The sequence below is a fragment of the Lynx rufus genome, unplaced genomic scaffold (assembly GCF_022079265.1).
Source record: "Lynx rufus isolate CCGP_SWC_20201006 ecotype Redwood Valley unplaced genomic scaffold, mLynRuf1.p SCAF_19, whole genome shotgun sequence".
Taxonomy (NCBI): Eukaryota; Metazoa; Chordata; class Mammalia; order Carnivora; family Felidae; genus Lynx; species Lynx rufus.
The window spans coordinates 29,404,224-29,430,416 of NW_025814833.1; the positions used below are offsets into that span (position 1 = coordinate 29,404,224).

General features: G+C 45.1%; 1 protein-coding gene across 1 annotated transcript in view; it reads left to right on the forward strand.

The window, feature by feature from the left end:
- Nucleotides 1-453: 453 nt before the first annotated feature.
- Nucleotides 454-26,193, forward strand: part of LOC124513992 (transmembrane 9 superfamily member 2-like) — an 88,245-nt gene continuing 62,505 nt past the window's right edge. The window contains exons 1-5 of the mRNA XM_047082092.1: nucleotides 454-639; nucleotides 9,949-10,016; nucleotides 11,598-11,691; nucleotides 16,702-16,829; nucleotides 17,506-17,635. Of these exons, the coding sequence (XP_046938048.1) occupies nucleotides 454-639; nucleotides 9,949-10,016; nucleotides 11,598-11,691; nucleotides 16,702-16,829; nucleotides 17,506-17,635 (606 nt within the window). The remainder of the gene's footprint in view (nucleotides 640-9,948; nucleotides 10,017-11,597; nucleotides 11,692-16,701; nucleotides 16,830-17,505; nucleotides 17,636-26,193) is intronic.

The following is a 26,193-nucleotide window of genomic DNA, read 5'->3' on the forward strand; positions in this document are numbered from 1 at the left end:
TGGGGCCGAGGCAAACTCGGGGAGGACGCAAGACCCTGTGATGTGACGTTGAGATGCTGAGAGACCTCTCAGCCAGACTTCCCTGTCCCCCTCCCCCGCACCGCGAGACAGCACCAAAGGCAGCTCTCGAGGTACAGCCAACCGCTGGAAAGTGCCGGGCTGCGGGTGGGGGGATGGGGGAATGGGGGACGCGGCGGGGAGGGGGTGGAAGGCGCCGCGGGGACCCACACGCATGCGTATTGAATGCGCTCGCAAACACTGCCTGGCGCCCTAGCAACGGGTTCCAAGCCACTGTCTCGCCGGAATAAGTGGCCTTCCCAGGAGTTCTCGTCCAACCAGCCGGTCTAGGCTCCTCCCGGTCCACGGTTCTTCCTTATCATTCCCGCTTCTCCCTTCCACTGGTTCAATCTCGCCTTCTGGTGTGTGTTCCCGGGCCCTGAGGCGGTTCCTAAAATGAGTACTCGTTTCCGCATGGGAACCAACCCCTGGCGCCTCAGGCTCGCCCGGCCCGGGCTGAGGTGGCTGCTGGGGCTGGGGCTGTTCCTGGGGCTTCAGGCTTCCCGCAGCGCAGCTTTCTACCTCCCCGGGTTGGCTCCAGTTAACTTCTGCGAGGCATCCCGAGAGACTGCAACCTGCAAGGTGAGGACCCCTGGGAGGCAGTGAGATGTGAGGGGAAGGCTTTGGGTTGGGGTACCGGGCACACCAGGGGAGACCATGGTCGTGAGCTCTTGGACTCGGACCCGGAACGCCATAGCCCTGTCCATAGGTGTGTCTCAACGTCCCAGTCTCTGAGCCTCGCACTTGGGAGTATCTGGACCTTTCTTTTTCCCGGATTCTATTTCCCTCCCTTTTGGCTCCTGCCCCGTGCTGTGCCTTCGTCCAACTCCCGCTCAGCTCCTTCTCCCTCATAGCTCCTCCTTTCCCCCCTTTCCCTCAGCTCCCTCCCTTTTATCTCAGCTTTCCTCTTCTCTTCACTCTGGGCTCTGCTCCTCCCTTCCCACCTTCCCTGATAGCCTCCCTGTCCATCCAGGCCCTGCCCTTCCCCTTTCTCTCTCCTGTAGGCCCCGCCCCTCCACTTATCTCCCCACTCTAGGCCCCGCCCAACCACCCAGGCCCTGTCCCGCCCCTTTCCTCTCCCTTCTAGGCCCTGCCCCTCCGCGTTCCTCTCCCCTCAAGGCCCTGCCTCTCGCCCTTAGTCTACCATCTAGACCCCGCCCTTCCGACAAGGCCCCGCCCCTATACCGTGACTCGGTCCCTCGACTTTTATCTCTTGTCTAGGCGCCATCCCTCCCCTCTCCTCTCGCCTCTATGACCCTCCACTCTGCATGCCTCTCCCTTCTAGGCCCTCCCCACCCCATTCCTCTCACTTTAATGCCCCACCCCTCCCCTTTCCTCTCCCCTTTGTGCTCCACCCCTCCTATTTCCTCTCCCATCTAGGCCCCGCCCTTCCACGCAGGCCCGGCCCCTCCGCTTTCCTCTTGCCTCTAGGCCCCGCCCCTTCAACCACGTCCCTCCCTCCCACATTTTTTCTCCCCTCTAGGGTCGCCCCTCCCCTTTCCCTTCTCCTCTAGGCCCCTCCATTTCATGCAGTCCCCCCCCTCCGCATTCCTCACCCCTCTAGGCCCCGCCCCTGCAACCAGGCTCCACCCATTATCTTTCTTCTCCACTCTTGGCCACGCCCCTCAATCAGGCCACGCCCCACTCTATTGGCCACGCCCCTCAAACCCGCCCCACCCGTCCAGTTTTTTCTCCCCTCTATGACTGGCCCCTCAACTTTCCTCTCCCTTCAGTGTTCCCGTCCTCTCCCCAGGCCCCTCCCCTCCCCTCCCTTCCCCTCCTCTCCCCTCTCGAGGCCCAGGCCCTCCACTTTCCTCTCCACTCTGGGCCCTGTCCTTCCACTAACGCCCCGTCCCTCCACCCAGGCCAGCCTGGCCACTTTCATCTACCCTCTAGGCCCGCCTCTCCAACCAGGCCCCGCCCTTCCACTTTCTTCTCCACTCTAGGCCCCTCCACTCCCTGGTCTTGTCTTCTCTAGGCCCTGCCCCTCCACACTGGCGCCACATTTCCCCTCCCCTCTAGGCCCCGCCCTTCCACCCAGGCCCCACCCCTCCACGTTCCTCTACTCTCTAGTCCCCGTCCCTCCAACCACACCCTGCCCGTCCAGTTTTTTTCTCCCCTCTAGGACTCGCCCCTCAACTTTCTTCTCCCCTCAGTGTTCCCATCCTCCAGCCCCCTCCCCTCCCCTTTCCTCTCCTCTCTAGGCCCAGGCCCTCCACTTTCCTCTCCACTCTGGGCCACGCCCTTCCACTATGACCCCGCCCCTTCACCCAGGCCTACCTGGCCACTTTCATCTACCCTCTAGGTCCTGACCCTCTTTTCTCTCCCCTTAGGACCAGCCCCTCCTCTTCTACTCTCTAGGCTCTGGCCCTCCACTTTCCTCACCCCTCTAGGCCCCGCCTCTCCATCCAGGCCCTCCCCTCCCCTCTATGCCCCACCCCTCTCATTTCCTCTCAAGATTCCCAGCCTCCACCCAGGCCGCTCCCCTCCCCTTTCCTATCTTCTCTAGGGCATGCCCCTCCACTTTCCTCTCCACTGTGTAGGCCCCACAACTCCCTTTTCCTCTCCCCTCTAGGCCCTGTCCTTCCACGCAGGCCCTGCCCCTCCGTGTTCCTCTCCCCTCTGGTACTCACCCCTCCAACTACGACCTGCCCCTCGAACCACGACCTGTCTGTCCAATTTTTTCTACCCTGTAGGACCCGCCCCTCAACTCTCCTCTCCCCTCTGTGAACCTATCCTCCACCCAGGCCCCTCCCCTCCCCTTTCCTCTCCTGTCTAGGGCCTGGCCCTCCACTTGCCTCTCCACTCTAGGCTCCACCCCTCTCCCCTCTAGGCCCGCCCCTCCAACCAGGCCGAGTCCATCGACTTTCTTCTCCCTTCTAGGCCCCACCCTTCCACATCACTCTCCCCTCTAGTACCTGCCCCTAGAACCGCGACCTGTCTGTCCACTTTTTTCCACCCTCTAGGACCGTCCCTCAACTTTCCTCTCTCCTCCCAGGAGCCTCCCCCCGCCTCTCCTCTCTTGTCTAGGCCCTGGCCCTCCACTTTCCTCTCAACTCTAGGCCCTGCCCCTCCCCTTTCCTGTCCCCTGTAGGCCCCTCCACTCCCCTTTTCTCTCAATCTAGGCCCCGCCCTTCCATGGTCCTCTCCCCTCTTGGCCACACCCCTCCAACCAGACCTCGCCCAACCATTCTGCTCCCCTCTAGGCCCCGCCCTTCCACCCAGGCCCCACCCCTCCACCTTCCTCTCCCCTCTAGGCTCTGTCCTTCCAACCATGCCCCACCCATCCAGTTTTTTCTCTCCTGTAGGACCAGGTTTTCAACTTTCCTGTCTATGTCCCCATTTTCCACCCAGGCCCCTCACCTCCTCTTTCCTCTTCCCTCTAGGCCCCACCCCTCCCCTTTCCTCTCTCCTCTCCCCTTTCCTTTCCTTTAGGCCCCTCCTCTACCTTTTCCTCTCTTCTCTAGGCCCTGCCCTTCCACGGAGAACTGTTCTTCCAAGTTCCTCTCCCCTCTACCTCCCTCTATGTCCCGCCCCTCCCCTCCCCTTATCTTTCCCCTATGGCCCTGCCTCTCCACCCAGGCCCCTCTCCTCCCCTTTCCCCTTCCCTCTAAGCCCTACCCCTCCCCTTTTCTCTCTCCTCTGTGCCCAGGCCCTCTCCTTTTCTCTCCCCTCTAGGCCCTTCCACTCCCAGGTCTTGTCCCCTCTAGGCCCCTCCCCTCCACACTGGCCTCCCCCTTCCCCTTTCCCCTCCTATCTAGGCCCTGCCCTTCCACTCAGTCCCCACCCCTCCGGGTTCCTCACCCCTCTAAGCCCTGCCCCTCCAGCCAGGCCCTGCCCATCCACTTTCTTCTCCCCTCTAGGCCCCGCCCCGCGTTCCTATTCCTTGTAAGCCCTGCCCCTCCAACCATCCCCCCATCCTCCCCTCTAGGACCCGCCCCTCAACTCTCCTCTCCCCTATCTACATCCTCCACCCAGGCCCCTCCCCTCCTCTTTCCTCTCCTCTCTAGGACCCGGCCCTCCATTTTCCTACCACTCTAGGCCCCGCCCTCCCCTTTCCTCTCCCCTGTAGGCTCCTCCAGTCCCCTTTCCTCTCCCTTGTAGGCCCCGCCCCTCTGCTTTGGTCTCCTCTCTAGGCCCTTCCACTCCCCTTTCCTTTCCCCTCTAAGGCCCGACCTTCCATGCAGGCCCCACCCCTCCGCGTTCCTCACTTCTCTAGGCCCCGCCCCTTCAACCAGGCCCCGCCTGACCACTTTCTTGTCCCCTCTAGACCCCGCCCCTCAGCTTTCCTCTCTCCCCCTTATGTCCCCATCCTCCACCCAGTCCCCTCCCCTTCCCTTTCCTGTCCTCTGTAGGCCCTGGCCCTCCACTTTCCTCTGCAATCTGGGCCCCACCGTTCCACCAAGGCCATGCCCCTCCACCCGGGCAACTTTCCTCTTCCCTCAAGACCCTGCTTTTCACCCCGGCCCCGCCCCTCCCCTTTCCTCTCTTCCCTTGGATTCACCCCTCACCTTTATTCTACCCTCTAGTCCATGCTCCTCCCCTTTCCTCTCCCCTCTAAGAGTCGACCCTCTCCTTTATTCTACCCTGTATGCCCCGCCTGTCCCCTTTTTTCTACCCTCCAGGCCCCTCCCTTCTACCCAGGCCCCGCCCCTCAATGTTCCTCTCCCCTCTAGGCTTGGCCCCTCCAGTCAGGCACCTCCCCTCCCAATTCCTACCTCTCTGTGCTCCCCCCTCCCCTATAGACCCTGCCACTCCATCCAGGCCCCATCCCCTCTCCCTTCTCCCTCTAGGCGCCAATGCTCCCTTCCCACCGCTCCCGTCTGGGTCCCACGCCTCCCACCTAACTCCACCCCACCCTCTTTCTCTTCCCTCTTGGCTGGCTGTCTTCTCTTAGTTCCTCTGCTTCCTCCTTTCTAGGCTACTTCTCCACTGCCCTTCTGGGCTCCTCCTGGGCCTCCTCCCTCTCCCCCCTCCCTATTGGCTGCTCCTCCTCCTCCTCTGTCGGGCTCCTCTGCTTTCCCCCTCCTTGGCTCCTCCCTCTTCCTGCCCCTCTCCCTCTCCCTATTCCTTTTCCCTATCCCTGAGCTCAGTGGGTGGCTCAGATCTCTTGCAGGTTTTTGGGTTCAAGTCCTGCCTGGGGCTCTGTGGTGACGGCTCAGGGCCTGGAGCCTGCTTCAGATTCTGTCTCTCTCTCTCTCTCTCTGCCCCTCCCCTACCCAGGATCTGCCTCTCTTTCTCTCTCTCAAAAATAAATAAACATTTGAAAGGGACTTATTTTTCTGTCTCCTAGTTGCCTGATCTAGTGTATGAGGGAGTGTTCTGGCATACCACAAGGGCACTGAGAAGCTCAGAACAGTGCTGGGTGTGGTTTGACTACATTCTTAACCAACTTGAAAGTTCTGGGGTTTTCTAAAGGCCAGTTGTAGGTGCAGCAAGTTTGCTCTTAAAACTTGGAATTTGCCTTTTCCTGCGAGAAGTATTGATAGTAATTTCCTACAGAAATGGCCTTTGGGGCACCTGGGTGGCTCAGTTGGTTAAGCGTCCGACTCCTGATTTCGGTTCAGGTCATGATCTCACAGTGCATGAGTTCAAGCCCCACATCGGGCTCTGCACTGACCGTGCAGAGCCTGCTTGGAATTCGCTCTCTCCCCCCTCTGTCTGCCCCTACCACGCTTGCTCCCTCTCTCTCTCTCTCAAAATAAACTTAAAAAAAAAAAGAAATGGCCTTTAAAAAATATTTTTATGTCTGCTTTCTCTCTGGTGATACCTCATCTTGGCTCTCTATTTCAGCAGGCTTCCTAGCAAAGAAACATCTTTAATCATAACAAATATCTGGAGTTTCTTTTCTGTGAGCTCTTTTCTTTTTAGGCTGTTACTTGTATCCCTAATGTGTTCTACTTTTTATTCTGAGATTTTGCCTTCTGTCTTTTGGTGAATCTCTCATTTCTAGGTTCAACACTCCAAACTTCCTTCACTTGCTAGTGTCCAGCCCCTGGATTTTTTTTAATTTTTTAAAATTTTTATTTATTTTTGAGAGAGAGAGAGAGAGAGAGCAAGCACGAGCAGGGGAGGGGCAGAGGAGAAGCGAGACAGGGGAAGGGGAGACCCATGAACTGTGAAATCATGACTTGAGCCGAAGTCGGTCGCTTAACCAACAGCTACCCAGGTGCCCCAAGCCCCTTGATTTTTTAAAAAAGTTTATTTGTTTATTTTGAGACACACACACACACACTCACATGAGAGCCGGGGAGAGGCAGAGAGAGAGGACGAGAGAGACAATTCCAAGCAGGTTCTGTGCTTTCAGTGTGGAGCCTGACATGGGGCTCGAACTCACAAACCATGAGATTGTGACCTGAGTCAATACCAAGAGCCTGATGCTTAATGAACTGAGCCAGCCAGGCGCCTGTTGATTTTTTTTTTTTTTAGTTTAAAAATTTTTACTATTACAAAAGCAATAGCAGACAAGCAAAAATAAGAAAAGAAAAGCATTTATAATAACTATAGAATTACTACTTCTGATATCTTAGTATGAATTCCAGGGGCGTCTGCCTGGCTCAGTTGGAAGAGTTCGTGACTCTTGATCTTAGGGTCATGAGTTTGAGCCCCACATTGGGTGTAGAGATTACTTAAAAAAATAAAACCTTGAAAACCACATATATTGTACATTTTTTCTCTATATACTAATATCCACATTTGTATATTTAAAATTTTTTTCATGTTTATTTAGTGTTGAGAGAGAGAGACAGAATGCCAGCAGGGGAGGGGCAGAGAGAGAGGGAGACAAGATCTGAAGCAGGCTGCAGACTCCGAGCCGGCAGCACAGAGCCCGATGCGGGGCTCGAACTCACAAATCATGACATCATGACCTGAGGTGAAGTCACTCCACAGACTGAGCCACCCAGGCCCCCTGCCACATGTTTATTTTTAGTAATATGCATTTGGTGTTCCTTTGTGCCTTTCCATGCCTTAATAGCTCATTTCTTTTCAGTTTTGAATAATATCCCACTGTCTGAACGTACCACAGTTCGTTTATATATTCACCTACTAAAGGACCTCCTGGTTACTTCCGTGTTTTGGCAATGATGAATAAAGCCGCGCTAGACATCGTGTAGGTTTTTGTGTGGACGTAAGTTTTCAGCTCCTCTGGGCAAATACCAAAGAGTATCATCGCTGGATTGCACGCTAAGGATATGTTTAGTTTTGTAAGAAATTGCCAAGCTGTCTTCCAAAGCGGTTGTACCATTTTGCATTCCCACTAGCAATGAATGAGAGTCCACCTGCATTGTTTACCAACATCAAATCATAGTATCCATGTTATTTTGTAACCCGCACTTTTGTGTTAACTCCATCTTTCCATATGAACACATTTTTAGGGGCACCTGGGTGGCTCAGTCGGTTAAGCGTCTGACTCTTGGTTTAGGCTTAGGTCACGACCTCACAACTCGTGAGTTTGAGCCCCGCCTAGGGCTCTGTGCTGACAGTGAGGAGCCTGCCTGGGATTCTCTCTCTCTCTCTCTCTCCCTCTCTCTCTCTGCCCCTCCCCCACTCGCGCACAAGAGCGTGCGTGCGCTCTCTCTCTCTCTCAACAAATAAATATTTAAAAAAATAAAAAACTGGGGCGCCTGGGTGGCTCAGTCGGTTAAGCGTCCGGCTTCGGCTCAGGTCATGATCTCGCAGTTTGCGGGTTCAAGCCCCGCGTTGGGCTCTGTGCTGACAGTTCAGAGCCTGGAGCCTGCTTCAGATTCTGCGTCTCCTCCTCTTCTGTGCCCCTCCCACGCTCATGTTCTGTCTCTCAAGAATAAATAAACGTTAAAATTAAAAATAAAATAAAATAAAAAAATAAAAAACTGATTTGTGGACACTTTTAAATTAGGAAATGGGTCCCTTGTCTGTGACATCGTTTTCCTGTTTGTCAGTTGCCTCTTGGTTTTGCTTCTTGTGTTTTGTTTTTGTTTCTGTTTTTTTGCCATTTCGAAAAATTGACTTCTAATTTAGCAAAAGAAACTTTTAGGGTAGCTCAGTCAGTTAAGCAGCCGACTTCAGCTCAGGTCATGATTGCATGGTCCCTGGGTTCAAGCCCTACATCTGTACTGTCAGTGTAGAACCTGCCTGGGTTCTCTCTTTCCCTCTCTCTGCCCCTCCCTGACTCATGCTGTCTCTCAAAATAAATAAATAAATAAATAAAACACTCTTTTTGGGTCTGAGTTTTGTGCCCTGTTTCAAAAGGTTTTAACTAAGCCAGCTGAGATTCTAACGTAATTCTCCCCTGGTTTCTTTTATTACTTTCACGGTTTAAATTGTAACACATAAAATTGATATTTCCTGGTGTAACGTATGAGGTAAGCATCCAACTTACCTTTTTTTCCCCTCAATCACTGAACAGTTGTCTTAACGCCATTATAGAATAATTTGTCTTTTTTCCACTTGATCTGAGAAACTATTAAGGTTCTTTTAAATACATTAAGCTCCAAATATACATTTTAAAATATAGTTCAAATCTTATGTACGTTGTGTTTTGGGATTCTAGATAAGAAGTATCATCCTTAATTATCTGCTGTCCTTTTAGAAACTTTTGCCTGTTCACCTTCGCAAAACTATGACTGATAAATGTTGCTATTGCTAACTGCCTGATTAGATTTCAATTAAGTGAAGATACGATGCTCTTATGGAGTTATAGTAAGGCTTATATTTGTTCCCAAACTTGATTTTCTACATCCTTTTATTACAAAAAATCTAACCATATGGTAAAGATGATAGCGGATGTTCATATTTTTTTTAAAAAGCAGTTTACGGAATTTTGAATAAAATGATTACCCAAGTTCTGCTGTTCTAGTGGTTTTAAAAATCCTGTCTTGTAAATGATCAGGAACACAGCTGAGGTCCAGGAAAGTAAGAAGAAGTATCCTGTGAAAAGCCAGGATAGATGTCCTAATATTCATGTACTAACTCTCAAGCTCTTTAACAAATCTGCTGATTTATTCCACAAATTGAGGGCTTGCTTTCTAGCAGATGGGGGGGGGGTGGGGAGAAGGGAGAAGAGGCATCACGACAACTGACAGTTGAAAAGAAAGACATAAAATCTTTACCAAGAAGTTTAAGTTCTTTGGTAGGGGTGAGGAATGTGGGTATTAGGAGTGTGGGTAACACCAATGGCAATTTGGCTTTGGAGCAAATGGTTCTCACTTCAGATACTGAGTAAGTCACGGAGTCAAAGCTGGCACAAGGATTAAAGTTCAAAGTGACCCTGAACCATCAGGGAAAGTCACATTGTGATCATCACGTTCTGTTTAAGATAGGAAAGAGTGAAGTGTATTTTAGAATGATTCTTATAAAAGTGGTTAAAATAATACAACAGGTAGCTTTCCGACACGGGGCTTGAACTCATGAAACTGAGATCATGACCTGAGCCGAAATCAAGAGTCAGATGTTTAACCGGCTGAGCCGCCCAGGTGCCCCTCTCCTTTAAAGAAAATAAGTATCTCATTTTCTTAACCTGAATTCCATGGACTCCAAGGGTCCTATGAAGCCTCTTAAAACAGAGCCGTGACTTTGGTGAATACGTGTGCTTTTCTGGGGAGAGGGGCCATGGCTTTCATCAAGTTCTCAAAGGGTTCTATAATTAAAAAGGGTTAAGATGGCCGAGGTATCTGAAAAATTTATGTAGTCAGAGAATCCAATGATTCCAGCCAAATGAAATGTTATGAATTTATAGCTACACTATGTTAAAAATTTATAACACTGTACTAAGTTATAAATTTATAATTGCACAGTTATAAATTGATGGGAGCAATAGACCCCATTACCTTTCAGTTACTTCATTATGTATTTTGCAAGTGCTACCTTATTTTATCTTGTATTATTAACGAGTGTTTTCTTTCCGTTTTGTAGTCCACAGTAGCACTGTTTGTAAATAGATTGGACTCCGTGGAATCTGTCCTACCTTATGAATACAATACGTAAGTTATAAGTATTATAATTATGTCTGATATAATTGATATAATTGTGGTTATATCACAATTATGATATTATTGTGTTAAAATGTGTTAAAGAGATTTTTTAACGTTTATTTTTGAGAGACAGGGAGAGACAGAGCATGAGAGGGAGAGGGGCAGAGAGGGAGGGAGACACAGAATCCGAAGCAGGTTCCAGGCTCTGAGCTGTCAGCACAGAGCCCGATGCGGGGCTCGAACTCACGAACTGTGAGATCATGACCTGAGCAGAAGTCAGACACTTAACCGACTGAGCCATCTAGGCGCCCTAGAATGTGTTAAAAAGTTTTTAATGATAGTGAATGAAAGCCCTGGATATATTAAAGATTTATGGTGCTAATTTTGTAATAAAGGTAACAGGAACGAAATGATTAGAATATAGAGATTTCAATGTGAGACAAGTGTTTAAAAATTTAAGAAGTTGCCATATTTGATTTTTCTAAGAAAAGCAAATTATAAATTTACTACCTTTTGAAGTTACAAAAATCTTCACAGATTTGTAATGTATTTCTAAAACATAGGCTAGTTAGGTTTATCCTAAGGTACTTAATGAATGCACCTGCTTAGTTTAATAGTGAGCATGTATCACATAATCAAGGTTAAGATCAGTCATTTGAGAATAACAAAAAATGATGTACTTAAAATTTTTTTTAATGTTTATTTATTTTTGAGAGAGACGGACAGAGCACGAGCAGGGGAGGGGCAGAGAAAGAGGGAGACACAGGATCCGAAGCAGGCTCCAGGCTCTGAAATGTCAGCACACAGCCCGCCCGACCTGGGGCTCGAACTCACAAACTGTGGGATCGTGACCTGAGCCGAAGTCAGATGCTCAACCTACTGAGCCACCCATGCGCCCCACAAATGATGTACTTTTTAGAAAAATAATTGTAACTCCCTTTGATATTGCTTTATTTCCATTAATGAAACAGAGGTAAAATCAGGTCTAATTTTCATTAAAATACCAAGTTAAATGTTAAATGTTAATATAAGCATTTAAAATATTACACAAACCCACCAACTGATTTTATCTTCTACCATTTTATATTCGATTTTGTATATTCACATTTACTTAAAGGTAGTTGTAATTCTTTTCATGTAGTAACCATTTGATCTGTGAGTGAATTTGTGGGCATATATTTGAGGAGGGGTTTTGTTTCAGTTTTCCTTTGATCAGAACCGATAATTGCAGTTTCTAGATGTCTCAGGTTAGAATTACTACACATTTTAAGCTATTGTTTGCTTATTTTTATGTAATTTGAAGTTTAGCCCTGAAAATACCATTCGTTTTTTTCTTTAAGATTGTGATTACCTACATTACAGAAGTCAAGAGCAGTAACATGAGCATTTTAAATAATGAATTCATAGCTATAAAAGATTAAATAATTTAAAAAGGAATCTACAATGAAGTCTATAAATCATAATTAGACACCTCTGGGTCATGTTTTTAGAAGCATCTACCATTAACAGTGGAGACGCTAGACGGATTACAAAGATGGATTTCTTTGCTGATTTTTTTTTTTTTTTATCTTACCTGAGCTTCTCTTCTAGCTTTGACTTCTGTAAAGACTCTGAAAAGAGAAATCCTTCTGAAAATCTTGGACAAGTGCTATTTGGAGAACGAATATCATCATCTCCTTATAAGGTGATTCAACTGATCTTCTTATTAAATATTATTTCAAATTGAATCTTTTCCAAACTGGGTGCTTAAAATTGTAGCAAAGAGTCTTTGTTTTATTTATTTATTATCATTATTTTTTTTAGTAATCTCTACACCCAAAGTGGGACTCAAACTTTACAACCCAAGATCAAGAGTTGTGGGCTCCTCTGACTGAGCCAGCCAGGTGCCCCGAAGAGTCTTTGTTTGAGATATTTTTCATTTTTTAATGTTTATTTATTTTTGAGAGAGAGAGACGGAGCGCAAGTGGGGGAGGGGCAGAGAGAGAGGGAGACACAGAATCTGAAGCAGGCTTCAGGCAGGCTCTGAGCTGTCAGCACAGAGCCAGATGCGGGGCTCGAACTCATGCACCATGAGATCATGACCTGAGCTGGAGTCAGACGCTTAACTGACTGGGCCACCCAGGCCGTCCCTAAAGAGTCTTTGTTTTAAAAGGAGGTCGGGAAAAAGGAAAGGAGATAGAATGTGGTGTTGCCAGAAGAATGCATTTAATATGTGCTGTTCAAACTGTCTGAGGTTCCACGTAAAGGTTTTGTCTTTGAGGTTTTACTTTTGCTTTGTAAAGGAAAGAAGCTTAATTTATGGTTCCTGCATATTTTGGGTAGGGTGATATAAGCAGATGTAATTGGACTGTCGTTCTCTATTGATTTTGCCTTCAATATCTTAATAATATTGGGATAGAGTAAGGATCTTTTCATAAGCAGTTATGATTATGAAGGCATTAACTTTTTCCTTCCTTCTTTCCAAATTCATTGAAATATACTTGAAGTACAGTAAACTGTGTGTATTGAAAGTGTGTAGTTTGGCCAATTTTATTTTTCTTTAATTAACAAAGTTCATTTATTTATTTTGAGAGAGAGAGAAAGAAAGTGCATGTGTGAGTGGGGGAGGGAGAGAGAGAGAGGGAGAGAGAGAATCCCAAGCAGGCTCAATGCTGTCAGTGCAGAGCCTGATGCAGGGCTCAATCTCAGGAACCGTGAGATCATGACCCGAGCCGAAATCAAGAGCTGGACATTTAATCAACTGAGCCACCGAGGTGCCCCGATTGTAATATATGTAGACACTTGTGAAACCATCAGGCATTAGTTTCTTTTAAAACTTTTTAGTTTGAAATGATTATAGATTCACAGGAAGCTACAAAAAAATCTTGAACAAGGAAGTCTTGGTACCTTTGCCCAGATTTGCCCAACGGTAACACCTTCCTGTTTTTAAAGTTTACTCATGTATTATTTCTGAGAGAGAGACAGAATGCAAGCGGGGGGAAGGACAAGGGGGGGAGGAAGTCACAGAATCCGAAGCAGGCTCCAGGCTCTGAGCTGTCAGCACAGAGCCCGACGGGGGGCTCCAACCCATGAACCGTGAGATCGTGACCTGAGCTGAAGCCAGACACTTAACCGACTGAGCCACCCGGGCACCCCTCTTTTCAAGTCCTTTAATTTATTGCTTTGATTCCAGTGTAATTAATGTACGGTGTTACATTAATTTCACGTGTACAATATAGTGATTCAGCAATTTTATACATTACCCAGTGCTCATCGCGATAAATGGTTCTCCGTACCCGTCATCTGTTTCACGCATCCCCCCGCCCACTTCCAGTCCTCTCTGTTTCTACCATGTTATTGCAATTATGTTACACAAGTGGAATCATGCTGCCTGCAACCTTCTTGGGATCAGCTTTGTTTTCTGTCAGCATCATCCCCTTGAGATCCACGTGGGTTGTGTGCGTTCACAGTAGTACTGCATGGTGTGGATATTCCGGTTTCACTATTTACCCCGTTGAAGGACACTCGGATTGTTTCTCTAGCATCCGACTGTGATGAGTAAGACTGCTGTGAACATTTAAAAAAAATTTTTTTTTCAACGTTTATTTGTTTTTTTGGGACAGAGAGAGACAGAGCACGAACGGGGGAGGGGCAGAGAGAGAAGGAGACACAGAATCGGAAACAGGCTCCAGGCTCTGAGCCATCAGCCCAGAGCCTGACGCGGGGCTCGAACTCACGGACCGCGAGATCATGACCTGGCTGAAGTTGGACGCTTAACCGACTGCGCCACCCAGGCGCCCCATGCTGTGAACATTTAGGTGGAGGTTTTTTTGTGTGCGGCTGGGTTTTCATTTTTTCGGTGTAAACATCCAAGAGCGTAACTGCCGGGTAATGTGAGAGTGGCGTGCTTAATTTTGCAAGAAACCGCCTTTTTCCAAAGTGGCCATACCATTTACGTTCCGACCAGCAAAGTAGGAGTGACGGCGTTTCTCTGCGTCTTTGCCAGCATTTGGTGTTGTCATGACAAAAATCGTTCTTGAAGTATAGTTGACATACAAGGTGTTGTCATTTTTTATTTTAACCACTCCGATAGGTGAGTTTCGCCCTAGCTTTCATTTGCATTTTCCTAGCACCTAATGATGTTGAACACCTTTTCATGTGGGCGTTTACTATCTGTATATGCTCTTCAGTGAGATGTCTCCTCTTGGACCCATTTTCTATTTGAATTGGTTGTTCCTTTACTATGGAGTTGCAGAATTCCTTATATATTCCGGGTGTGATTCCTTTTGTGCAACAGTAGTTCACGAATTGTTTCTCCCAGTCTGCAGCCTGTGTTTTTATCATCTACTTTTTAAAAAGATTTTATTTTTAAGTAATCTCTACACCCAATGTGGGGCTTGAACTCACAACCCCAAGATGGAAAGTCAGATGCTGTACTGACTGAGCCAGCCAGGTGCCCCTTCTTTTCTTTTAAAGCCTATTTATTTATTTATTTATTTATTTATTTATTTATTTATTTATTTATTTAATGTTTATTTATTTTTGAGAGAGAGAGAGAGCACGAGTGGAGGAGGGGCAGAGAGAAAGTGGGAGACACAGAATTCAAAGCAGGCTCCAGGCTCTCAGCTGTTGGCACAGAGCCCAACATGGGGCTCAAACCCATAAACTTTGAGATCATGATGTAAGCTGAAGTCAGACGCTCAGCCAACTGAGCCACCTAGGCACCCCGATTTATTTATATTTTAGAGAGAGGGTGCGAGCAAGAATGGGAGGGACAGAGGGAGGAACAAAGGGAAAGAGAGAGAGAGAGAGACAGAAAGAGAGAGAATCCCAAGCGGGCTCTACACGTGGAGCCTGACTCGGGTTTCAATCTCATGAGTGTGCTGTCATGACCTGAGCCAAAATCAAGAGTTGACTCTTGACCAACTGAGCCACCCAGGTTCCCCTATTTGTTTAGTTTTAAGTAATCTCTATACCCAACATGAGGCTTGAACTCATGACTGAGATCAAGAGTTGCATACTCTTCCAACTGAGCCAGCCAGGCACCCTTATGTTTTCATCTAAAACATTTTTTTTAACGTTTTTAATCATTTTTTAGAGAGACTGAGTGAGCAGGAGGGGGACAGAGAGAGGGGGAGACACAGAATCCGAAGCAGGTTCCAGGCTCTGAGCTGTCAGCACAGAGCCCGACGCGGGGCTCGAACTCACGAACCGTGACATCATGACCTGAGCTGAACTCCGATGCTTAACCGACTGAGCCCTCAGGCACTCCTCACCTTCTTAACAGAGTCTTTCCCAGAGCAAACTTTGTTAACTTTTTATGAGGTCCAGTAGTCAAGTTTTCTTTTTATGGGTTGTGTTTTTGGTGTCAGGTCGAAGGAGATGTGATACAGCCTTTAGGTCTTGAAGATTTTCTTTTACGTTTTCTTCTAAAAGTTTCATAATTACTTTATATATTTAAGTCTGTTCTATTTGAGTTATTTTGTATGAGGTATGAGATTGGGTTGAAATTCCTTCTTCTTCTTCTTCTTCTTCTTCTTCTTCTTCTTCTTCTTCTTCTTTTTCTCCTTCTCCTTCTTCTCCTTCTCCTTCTTCTCCTTCTCCTTCTCCTTCTCCTTCTCCTTCTCCTTCTCCTTCTCCTCCTTCTCCTTCTCCTTCTCTTTCTTCTTCCTCCTGTGCCTGTAGATGTCCAATTGCTTCAGCACCTGCCGTTGAAAAGACTATCCTTCCTCCACTGAATTGCTTTTGGACCTTTGTCAAAAAAAATCACATGGACATAGTTATGTAGATCTATTTCTGGGCTCTTTGCCGATCTCTTCCTTTGGTCTCTGTGTCAGGCATTAGCTTTTTGACAATTAAAGTTGCCCAACATACACTTGTGGCATACCAGTGTCCTCATGGAAAAGTGAACTTTTTCAAGAAATGGTGTCCCTTGGAATGAAGAAACAAACATGACCGTATTAAAAAGAAAGAAAGAACCCCGAGAGTGTTCTCCGCAGCTGCCAGTAGGGAACTTTGGGATTAATCTTCGTGGGCTTCCAGGATATGAGGTGCTAAATATAACACTTTTCATAGTTTATGCTTGCTCCTGATTTCCTGATTAATAACATTGGCACTTTACCCTGAGAATCCCTCATAGCTAGACTTTGTAAACAAGAGGCTTCATATGAAAAATATCAGATATTTTGTTATCACTTTTTTGGGAACAGCTCCACTGAGAGTTTCACATACCAAATAATTCACCCACTTCAAGTGTCCAGTTTTTTGTTAAGTAAGCTCTACACCCCAGATGAGGCTTGAACTCATGGCTCTGAGACGAAGAGTTGCATGTTCTGTTGACTGAGCCAGCTAGGCACCCCTTAAAGTGTCCACTTCAATGTTTTTAGTATATTGAGAGAGTTGTGTGACCATGATTACAATCACTTCTGTTACCACTTTTAAGTGAAGGGTTCTATATGAGAGTTATTGAAGAAGGCAAATTGGTCTTAGTCGTGAAAGCATATTGTGTGTGTGTGTGTGTGTGTGTGTGTGTGTGTGTGTGTGTGGTGTAATCATTTCAGGTATAAATCGAAAGTTAAAGGAGATAGTGTTGAGGATGATGGCACACTGAAGTCTCTGAAGGAAAGGTTTATCTGTAAGATAAATTGCCTATTTTGCGACCCTTGATTTATAAAACTTAGTCAAATCTTTTAATCTTTTAATTCTTTCTCAACAGTTTCCTTTTAACAGGACAGGAACATGCATAAAAGTTTGTGTAAAATCCTATGATACAGCAAATGATGACCAGGAGAAAAAGCTGGCCTTTTTGAGGAAAGGAATACGACTGAATTATCAGCATCACTGGTAGGTTTGGCAAATGAGAGGACATGATTTAATTTTTCAAGTCCTTTCAGAAGTAGTTTTTTTAAAAAAAGGAAGTAGGTTTTTAAAATTTTTTTTTAAGTTTATTTTGAGAGACACAGGGACAGCACGAGAAGGGGGGTGCAGAGAGAGAGAGGGAGAGAGAGAATCCCAAGCAGCTTCTACACCATGAGCACAGAGCCGACACAGGGCTTGAGCCCACGTGAGATCATGCCTTGAGCTGAAACAAAGAGTTGGACGCCTGGGTGACTGAGCCACACCCAGGTGTCCCTAAAAAAAAGTAGTAGTTTTTTTAAGTTTTTAAAAAATGTTTATTTATTTTTGAAGGAGAGAGAGACAGAGTGTGAGTGGGGGAGGGGCAGAGAGAGAGGGAGACACAGAATCCGAAGCAGGCTCCAGGCTCCGAGCTGTCAGCACAGAGCCCGACGCGGGGCTCGAATGCACAAACCGCGAGATCATGACCTGAGCCGAAGTCGGACGCTTAACTGACTGAGCCACCGAGGTGCCCCAAAAGTAGTTTTAATAGGTCCTTGAAATTGTATGCTATTTTTTGTAACTTTGATTAAAAACTTGAACTTAAATCCATGCAAGATGATGTTGGTTTTGCTTGGTGTGAAACGCTTGTCAAAACTTTTATTGTTAAAATATTTGTATTTAGGATTATTGACAATATGCCTGTAATATGGTGCCGTAATACAGGGGATGGAACAAAGTGCTGCACACCAGGATTTCCGATAGGATGTTTTATTACCAAAAGTGGCGAATCAAAACATGCCTGCCTTATCCATGTAAGTGTTGAGAACTTACTTAGAAATATAAGAATACTGCTTCACTTAACAATTTGCTTTCTAGGATAGTCACTTAGCAAACATTAATGGGACACCTACCATCTTCTAGGTTTTGGGAATACAAACTCAAGTAGACGTGGTCTTTGTCCTCTAGAAGTTCACAGTCCTGACTAAGGAGATAGACCTGTAGACAGATCAATACAACAGAATGTTCTATGATAGGAGACTGAGAGACAAGGAGGATATAATGGAGGGAGTGAAAATGTATTTGTGAAATAAATGGGTGGGTGAGCATTTCTAGGAGGGAAATCAGTGTGATCAAGAACTTGGAAGTCTGGGGGCACCTGGGTGGTTCAGTTGGTTGAGCATCTGACTTCAGCTCAGGCCACGATCTCTCGGTTTGTGGGTTCAAGCCCCGCGTCGGGCTCTGTGCTGACAGCTCAGAGCCTGGAGCCTGCTTCAGATTCCGTGTCTCCCTCTTTCTGCTCCTCTCCTGCTTGTACTCTGTCCCTCTCTCTCTCTCAAAAATAAATAAACATTAAAAAAAATAAAAAAAAATAACTTGGAAGTCTGAAACAGGATGCTATGATTGGGGGACTGTGAGTAGTTGAGCATGTCTGTGGCATAAGGTTTAGGGTTTGGGAGGTGCAGCTAGAGATGATGCTGAAAAGGTGGCTGGGCAGAAGCTGGGTCGTGGAGGGAGGTCCTGTGTGCGATATTACTTCCTACAGTGCCTGATTTAATCCTTAGAACAGCCCTGTTGCTAGGACCCTACTGCTGCCATTTTATAGGTGATGAAACTCAGTCTCTGAGAGGTTAAGTGACATGACTAGAGGCATACAGCTTGTTAAGTGCAGAAGTAGGAATCCAGCTCAGAGCTTTTTAGCTTGGAAGTCCCGATCTCACGGTCGGCCTTGTGGCTCTCCAGCAGTCTCCACTGGGCCCCAGGGTAACAGGAGTGTCTTCAGACTGCTGTGGAGACTAATGAAGAGGCTTGAATGGCCGCAAAATAGCTCAGCCAGGACAGCACTGTTTTAATTTGTTTTACGTGTCAAGACTCGATGTGGGCCAGCGATGGGGACAAAGGGGAAGAGAGAAGGAAGAATATAGGATGACTGCCCAGTTTCTTGCTTGGTTGTCTAACTGATGGTACTCTTTTTTTGTTTTTTTTAATTTGTTTTTTATTTTCTAAAATTTACACCCAAATTAGTTAGCATCTAGTGCAACAATGATTTCAGGAGTAGATTCCTTAATGCCCCTTATCCATTTAGCCCATCTCCCTCCCACAATCCCTCCAGTAACCCTCAGTTTGTTCTCCATATTTAAGAGTCTCTCCTGTTTTGTCCCCTTCCCTTTTTTTATATTATTTTTGCTTCCCTTCCCTTATGTTCATCTTTTTTGTCTCTTAAAGTCTTCATCTGAGTGAAGTCATATGATATTTGTCTTTCTCTGACTGACTAATGTCACTTAGCATAATATCCTCCCGTTCCATCCACGTAGTTGCAAATAGCAAGATTTCATTCTTTTCGATTGCCGAGTAATACTCCATTGTGTATATATACCGTATCTTCTTTATCCATTCATCCATCGATGGACATTTGGGCTCTTTCCATACTTTGGCTATTGTTGACAGTGCTGCCATAAACATGGGGGTGCATGTGTCCCTTCGAAACAGCACACCTGTGTCCCTTGCCTAGTAGTGCAATTGATGGGTCGTTGGGTAGTTCTATTTTTAGTTTTTTGAGGAACCTCCATCCTGTTTTCCAGAGTGGCCACACCAGCTTGCATTCCCACCAACAATGCAAAAGAGATCCTCTTTCTCCGAATCCTCGCCAACATCTGTTGTTGGCCTGAGTTGTGAATGTTAGTCATTCTGACAGATGTGAGATGGTATCTCATTGTGGTTTTGATTTGTATTTCCCTGATGATGAGTGATGTTGAGCACTTTTTCATGTGTCGGTTGGCCATCGGGATGTTTTCCTTGGAGAAGTGTCTATTCATGTCTTTTGCCCATCTCTTCACTGGATTATTTGTTCTTTGGGTGTTGAGTTTGCTAAGTTCTTTATAGATTTTGGATATTAGCCCTTTATCTGATATGTCATTTGCAAATATTTTCTCCCATTCTGTCTGTTGCCTTTTAGTTTTGCTGATTGTTTCCTTCACTGTGCAGAAGCGTTTTATTTTGATGAGGTCCCAGTAGTTCATTTTTGCTTTTGTTTCCCTCGCCTCCAGAGACATGTTGAGGAAGAAGTTGCTGCGGCCAAGATCAAAGAGGTTTTTGTCTGCTTTCTCCTCGAGGATTTTGGTGGCTTCCTGTCTTACGTTTAGGTCTTTCATCCATCTTGAGCTTATTTTTGTGTCTGGTGTAAGAAAGTGGTCCAGGTTCATTCTTCTGCGTGTCGCTGTCCAGTTTTCCCAGCACCACTTGCTGAAGAGACTGTCTTTATTCCATTGGATATTCTTTCCTGCCTTGTCAAAGATTAGATGGCCATACGTTTGTGGGTCCATTTCTGGGTTCTCTATTCTGTTCCATTGATCTGAGTGTCTGTTCTTGTGCCCATACCATACTGTCTTGATGATTACAGCTTTGTAGTATAGCTTGAAGTCTGGGATTGTGATGCCTCCTGCTTTGGTTTTCTTTTTCAAGATCTCTTTGGCTATTTGGGGTCTTTTCTGGTTCCATACACATGTTAGGATTATTTGTTCTAGCTCTGTGAAGCATGCTGGTGTTACTTTGATAGGGATTGCATTGAATATGTAGATTGCTTTGGGTAGTATTGCCATTTTAACAATATTTGTTCTTCCTATCCCGGAGCATGGAATCTTTTTCCATTTTTTTTTTGTGTCTTCTTCAATTTCTTTCTAAGCTTTCTATAGTTTTCAGTGTATAGATTTTCACCTCTTTGGTTAGATTTATTCCTAGGTATTTTATGGTTATTTGTGCAACTGTAAATGGGATCGATTCCTTGATTTCTCTGTCACTTCATTGTTGGTGTATAGGAATGCAACTGATTTCTGTGCATTGATTTTATATCCTGCCACTTTGCTGAATTCATGGATCAATTCTAGCAGTTTTTTGGTGGAATCTTTTGGATTTTCCATATAGAGTATCATGTCATCTGCGAAGAGTGAAAGTTTGACCTCCTCCTGGCCGATTTGGATGCCTTTTATTTCTTTGTGTTTTCTGATTGCAGAGGCTAAGACTTCCAATACTATGTTGAATCCCTGTCTTGTTCCTGACCTTGGGGGGAAAGCTCTCAGTTTTTCCCCATTGAGGATGATATTAGCATTGGGTTGTTCATATATGGCTTTTATGATCTCGAGGTATGCTCCTTCTATGCCTACTTTCTTGAGGATTTAAAAAAAATTTTTTTTAACGTTTATTTATTTTTGAGACAGAGAGAGACGGAGCATGAACGGGGGAGGGTCAGAGAGAGGGAGACACAGAATCTGAAACAGGCTCCAGGCTCTGAGCTGTCAGCACAGAGCCCGACGCGGGGCTCGAACTCACGGACCGCGAGGTCACGACCTGAGCCGAAGTCCGACGCTTAACTGACTGAGCCACCCAGGCCCCCCTTGAGGGTTTTTATCAAGAAAGGATGCTGTATTTTGTTAAATGCTTTCTCTGCATCTATTGAGAGGATCATATGGTTCTTGTCCTTTCTTTTATCGATGTGATGAATCATGTTAATTGTTTTGCGGATATTGAACCAGCCCTGCATCCCAGGTATAAATCCTGCTTGGTTGTGGTGAATAATTTTTTTTAATGTATTGTTGGATCCAGTTGGCTCATATCTTGTTGAGGATTTTTGCATCCATATTCATCAGGGAAATTGGTCTATAGTTCTTTTTAGTGGGGTCTCTGTCTGGTTTTGGAATCAAGGTAATGCTGGCTTCATAGAAAGAGTTTGGGAGTTTTCTATTTTTTGGAACATTTCTATTTTTTGGAACAGTTTTAAGAGAATAGGTGTTAACTCTTCCTTAAATGTTTGATAGAATTCCCCTGGAAAGCCATCTGGCCCTGGACTCTTGTTTTTTGATTACTAATTCAGTTTCCTTACTGGTTATGGGTCTGTTCAAAATTTCTATTTCTTCCTGTTTCAGTGTTGGTAGTGTATATGTTTCTAGGAATTTGTCCATTTCTTCCAGATTGCCCATTTTATTGGCATATAATTGCTCATAATATTCTCTTATTATTGTTTTTATTTCTGCTGTGTTGGTTATGATCTCTCCTCTTTCATTCTTGATTTTATTTATTTGGGTCCTTTCCTTTTTCTTTTTGATCAAACTGGCTAGTGGTTTATCAATTTTGTTCATTCTGTCAAAGAACCAGCTTCCGGTTTCATTAATCTGTTCTACTGTGTTTTTGGTTTCGATAGCATTAAGTTCTGCTCTAATCTTTATACTTCCTGTCTTCTGCTGGTTTTGGGTTTTATTTGCTGTTCTTTTTTCCAGCTTCTTAAGACATAAGGTTAGGTTGTGTATCTGAGATCTTTCTTCCTTCTTTAGGAAGGCCTGGATTGCTATATACTTTCCTCTTATGACCGCCTTTGCTGCATCCCAGAGGTTTTGGGTTGTGGTGTTATCATTTTCATTGACTTTCATATACTTTTTAATTTCCTCTTTAACTGCTTGGTTAGCCCATTCATTCTTTAGTAGGATGTTCTTCAGTCTCCAAGTATTTGTTACCTTTCCAATTTTTTTCTTGTGGTTGATTTCGAGTTTCATGGCATTGTGGTCTGAAAATAGGCACGGTATGATCTCGATCTTTTTGTACTTACTTAGGGCTGATTTGGGTCCCAGTATATGGCCTATTCTGGAGAACGTTCCATGTGCACTGGAGAAGAATGTACATTCTGCTGCTTTAGGATGAAATGTTCTGAATATATTTGTTAAGTCCATCTGGTCCAGTGTGTCATTCCAAGCCACTGTTTCCTTGTTGATTTTCTGATTAGATGATCTGTCCATTGCTGTGAGTAGGGTGTTGAAGTCTCCTACTATCATGGTATTACTATCGATGAGTTTCTTTATGTTTGTGATTAATTGATTTATATACTTGGGTGCTGCCACATTTGGCGCATAAATGTTTACAATTGTTAGGTCTTCTTGGTGGTTAGACCCCTTGATTATGATATAATGCCCTTCTGCATCTCTTGATACAGTCTTTAACGTCTAGATTGTCTGATATAAGTATGGCTACTCCAGCTTTCTTTTGTTGACCATGAGCATGATAGATTGTTCTCCATCCCCTTATTTTCAATCTGAAGGTGTCTTTAGGTCTAAAGTGGGTCTCTTGTAAATAGCATATAGATGGATCTTGTTTTCTTATCCATTCTGTTACCCTATGTCTTTTGATTGGAGCATTTAGTCCATTGATGTTTAGAGTGAGTACTGAAAGACATGAATTTATTGCCATTATGATGCTTGTAGAGTTGGAGTTTCTGGTGGTGTTCTCTGGTCCTTTCTAATCTTTGTTGCCTTTGGTATTTATTTATTTATTTATTTATTTATTTATTTATATTTTCATCTCTTCTCCCTTCAGAAAGTCCCCCTTAAAATTTCTTGCAGGGCTGGTTTAGTGGTCACAAACTCCTTTGATTTTTGTTTGTCTGGGAAACTTTTTATCTCTCCTTCTATTTTGAATGACAGCCTTGCTGAATAAAGAATTCTTGGCTGCATATTTTCCTGATTCAGCACACTGAATATATCCCGCCACTCCTTTCTGGCCTGCCAAGTTTCTGTGGATAGGTCTGCTGCAAACCTGATCTGTCTTCCCTTGTAAGTTAAGGACTTTTTTCCCTTGCTGCTTTCATGATTCTCTCCTTGCCTGAGTATTTTGTGAATTTGACTCTGATATGCCTTGTTGATGGTCGGTTTTTGTTGAGTCTAATGGGGGTCCTCTGTGCTTCCTGGATTTTGATGTCTGTGTCTTTCCCCAGGTTAGGAAAGTTTTCCGCTATGATTTGCTCACATAACCCTTCTACCCCTATTTCTCTCTCTTCCTCCTCTGGGACCCCTGTGATTCTGATGTTCCTTTTTAATGAGTCACTGATTTCTCTAATTCTTAAATCGTCCTCTTTTGCCTTCATCTCCCTCTTTTTTTCTGCTTCGTTATTCTCTATACGTTTGTCCTCTCTATCGCTGATTCTCTGTTCTGCCTCATCCATCCTTGCCGCCGCTGCATCCATCCGTGATTGCAGCTCAGTTATAGCATTTTTAATTTCATTCTGGCTATTTTTTACTTCTTTTATCTCTGCAGAAAGGGATTCTAATCTATTTTGGACCCCGGCTTGTATTCTTATCGTGATTCTAAATTCTGGCTCAGACATCTTGCTTGTATCTATGTTGGTTAAATCCCTGGCTGTCGTTTCTTCGTGCTCTTTCTTTTGGGGTGAATTCCTTCGTTTTGTCATTTTGAAGGGAGAAAAGGAATTAATGAGGTAGAAAAATTGAAATTAAAAAATTAAAATTAGGGGCGCCTGGGTGGTGCAGTCGGTTAAGCGTCCGACTTCAGCTCAGGTCATGATCTCGCGGTCCGTGAGTTCGAGCCCCGCGTCGGGCTCTGGGCTGATGGCTCAGAGCCTGGAGCCTGCTTCTGATTCTGTGTCTCCCTCTCTCTCTGACCCTCCCCCGTTCATGCTCTGCCTCTCTCTGTCTCAAAAATAAATAAACGTTAAAAAAAAATTTTTTTTAAAAATTAAAATTAAAAAAATATTAAAATTAAAAATTACGCACACACACACACACACACACACACACACACAAATTGAATAGATGATGCTAGATCCTGGTTGTATTTTGGTCTGGGTGTTGAAAGTGGTTTGACAGAGAAAATAAAAGGGGGGGAAGAAAAAAAAGGAAATCTTTTGAGAATTTGAAAACATGAATACACTGAAGTAGACTAAAATGAGATGATGCAGGTAAAACTGAATTTGAAAATATATACACAAAAGTAAAGAGTAGAGAAAAATTAAAGAAAAATATTTTTAATAAAATTAAAAATAAATATGAATTTTTTTCTTTTTCTGTATTTAAGAAAAAAGAAAAGAAACGAAAAAGAGAAAAAAGATAAAAAAGAAAAAAGAAATCGTTTGAAAATTTGAAAAAGTGAATACACTGTATTAGACTAAAATAAAATGATGGAAGTAAATAGAATTTGAAAAAGTTTACATAAAAGCGAAAAATATAGCAACAAAAATTAAAGTATTTTTAAAAGAAATTGAAAGTAAAAATGAAGTTTTCTCTTTCTGCATTCAAGCAAAAGAAAAGAAAAAAAAGGAAATTGTTTGAAAATTTGAAAAGGTGAATACACTGAAGTAGACTAAAATAAAATGATGGAAGTAAAATAGAATCTGAAAAAATTTACACAAAAGGAAAAAATATAGTAATAAAAATTAAAGAAAAATATTTTTAATAAAAATTGAAAATAAAAGTGCATTTTTTCTCTGTGTTCAAGAAAAAGAATTGTGAAAGAGAAAGAGAAAAAAGGAAAAAAAAGAAAGAAATATGAATAGATGAACCTAACAGATTAAAGTAGGACTGAAATTGCTTTGTTTTCCCTTAGATGTTAGTGTATGTAGCACTTTATAGTCCATAAACTAAGCCGGCAGTGAGACTTGTGTTCTTGAGAGCCAGGTCGGCCCAGGTGGGCGGGGCTCAGTGTAACGGCTCCGCTCTCCACTAGATGGCGCTGCTAGCCTACTGGGGTGGATTGTTGCAGTGCTCGTAGGTGCCTATGCGCATGCGCGGGAGCGGTGAAAATGGCGCCACCCAGCCTCCCTGTTTGTTCTCCTGGCTCAGCAATCACGCACCCGTCCTCTGTCTTCAGCTCTCGTCCACTCCCGGCTTTTTCACTCTCCGTCACCAGGCCCCAGGCAGTGCCTCTCTCCGAAGTTTTGTCTCAGATGCGGCTGTGTTTCCCGGCCCCTTACTTCCGAAGGACTTCGGCTTTGACCCGTTCCACCCCTCTGCGGGAGGGTCTCACAGAGCAAAGGCCGAATGAGCAATGGCCGAGTGTCGGCTGCACCCAGGAACGCGGGCGGGACCCCGCCGCTGCCGGATCCCCGAGACTGCGGCCAGGTGCCAGCCCGCCCCAGAAAAAGTTCGCGAGACAGTGTAGCAGCGGCGTCTCGGGGATGATGGAAAATCACAACACACACCTGGCACCAGGCTTCCCCCTCAACGACCCTGTTCCGGCACCAGCGAATGTGGCCGTTTTGCGGGGTCTGCTGGGACCAGGTGGCTTCAACAGTCTACCAAATATCCTTCCAGGGGTGGAACCGCTTCTCCCCGTGTGGCCCGAGAACCTTCCGGAGCCCACCCTGCTCCTGGGGATTCGCCCTTCCCACCAGAGCACCGTCAGGTATCGAACTGCAGAGTTGCAGCCTTTGCTTTCCCCTTGTTTATGGTCTTAATGGAATTTAAGCCCTCTCCTTTCTCTTTTCTCCCTTTTTAGCTCAGTCCCTGCGGCTGTTTCCAATTTTCCACTTTCTCTCCAGCTGCTTTTGGGGAGGGGTGCTGTTCCCGTATTCTCTCCCCCCCCCCCAGTCTCCGTCCTC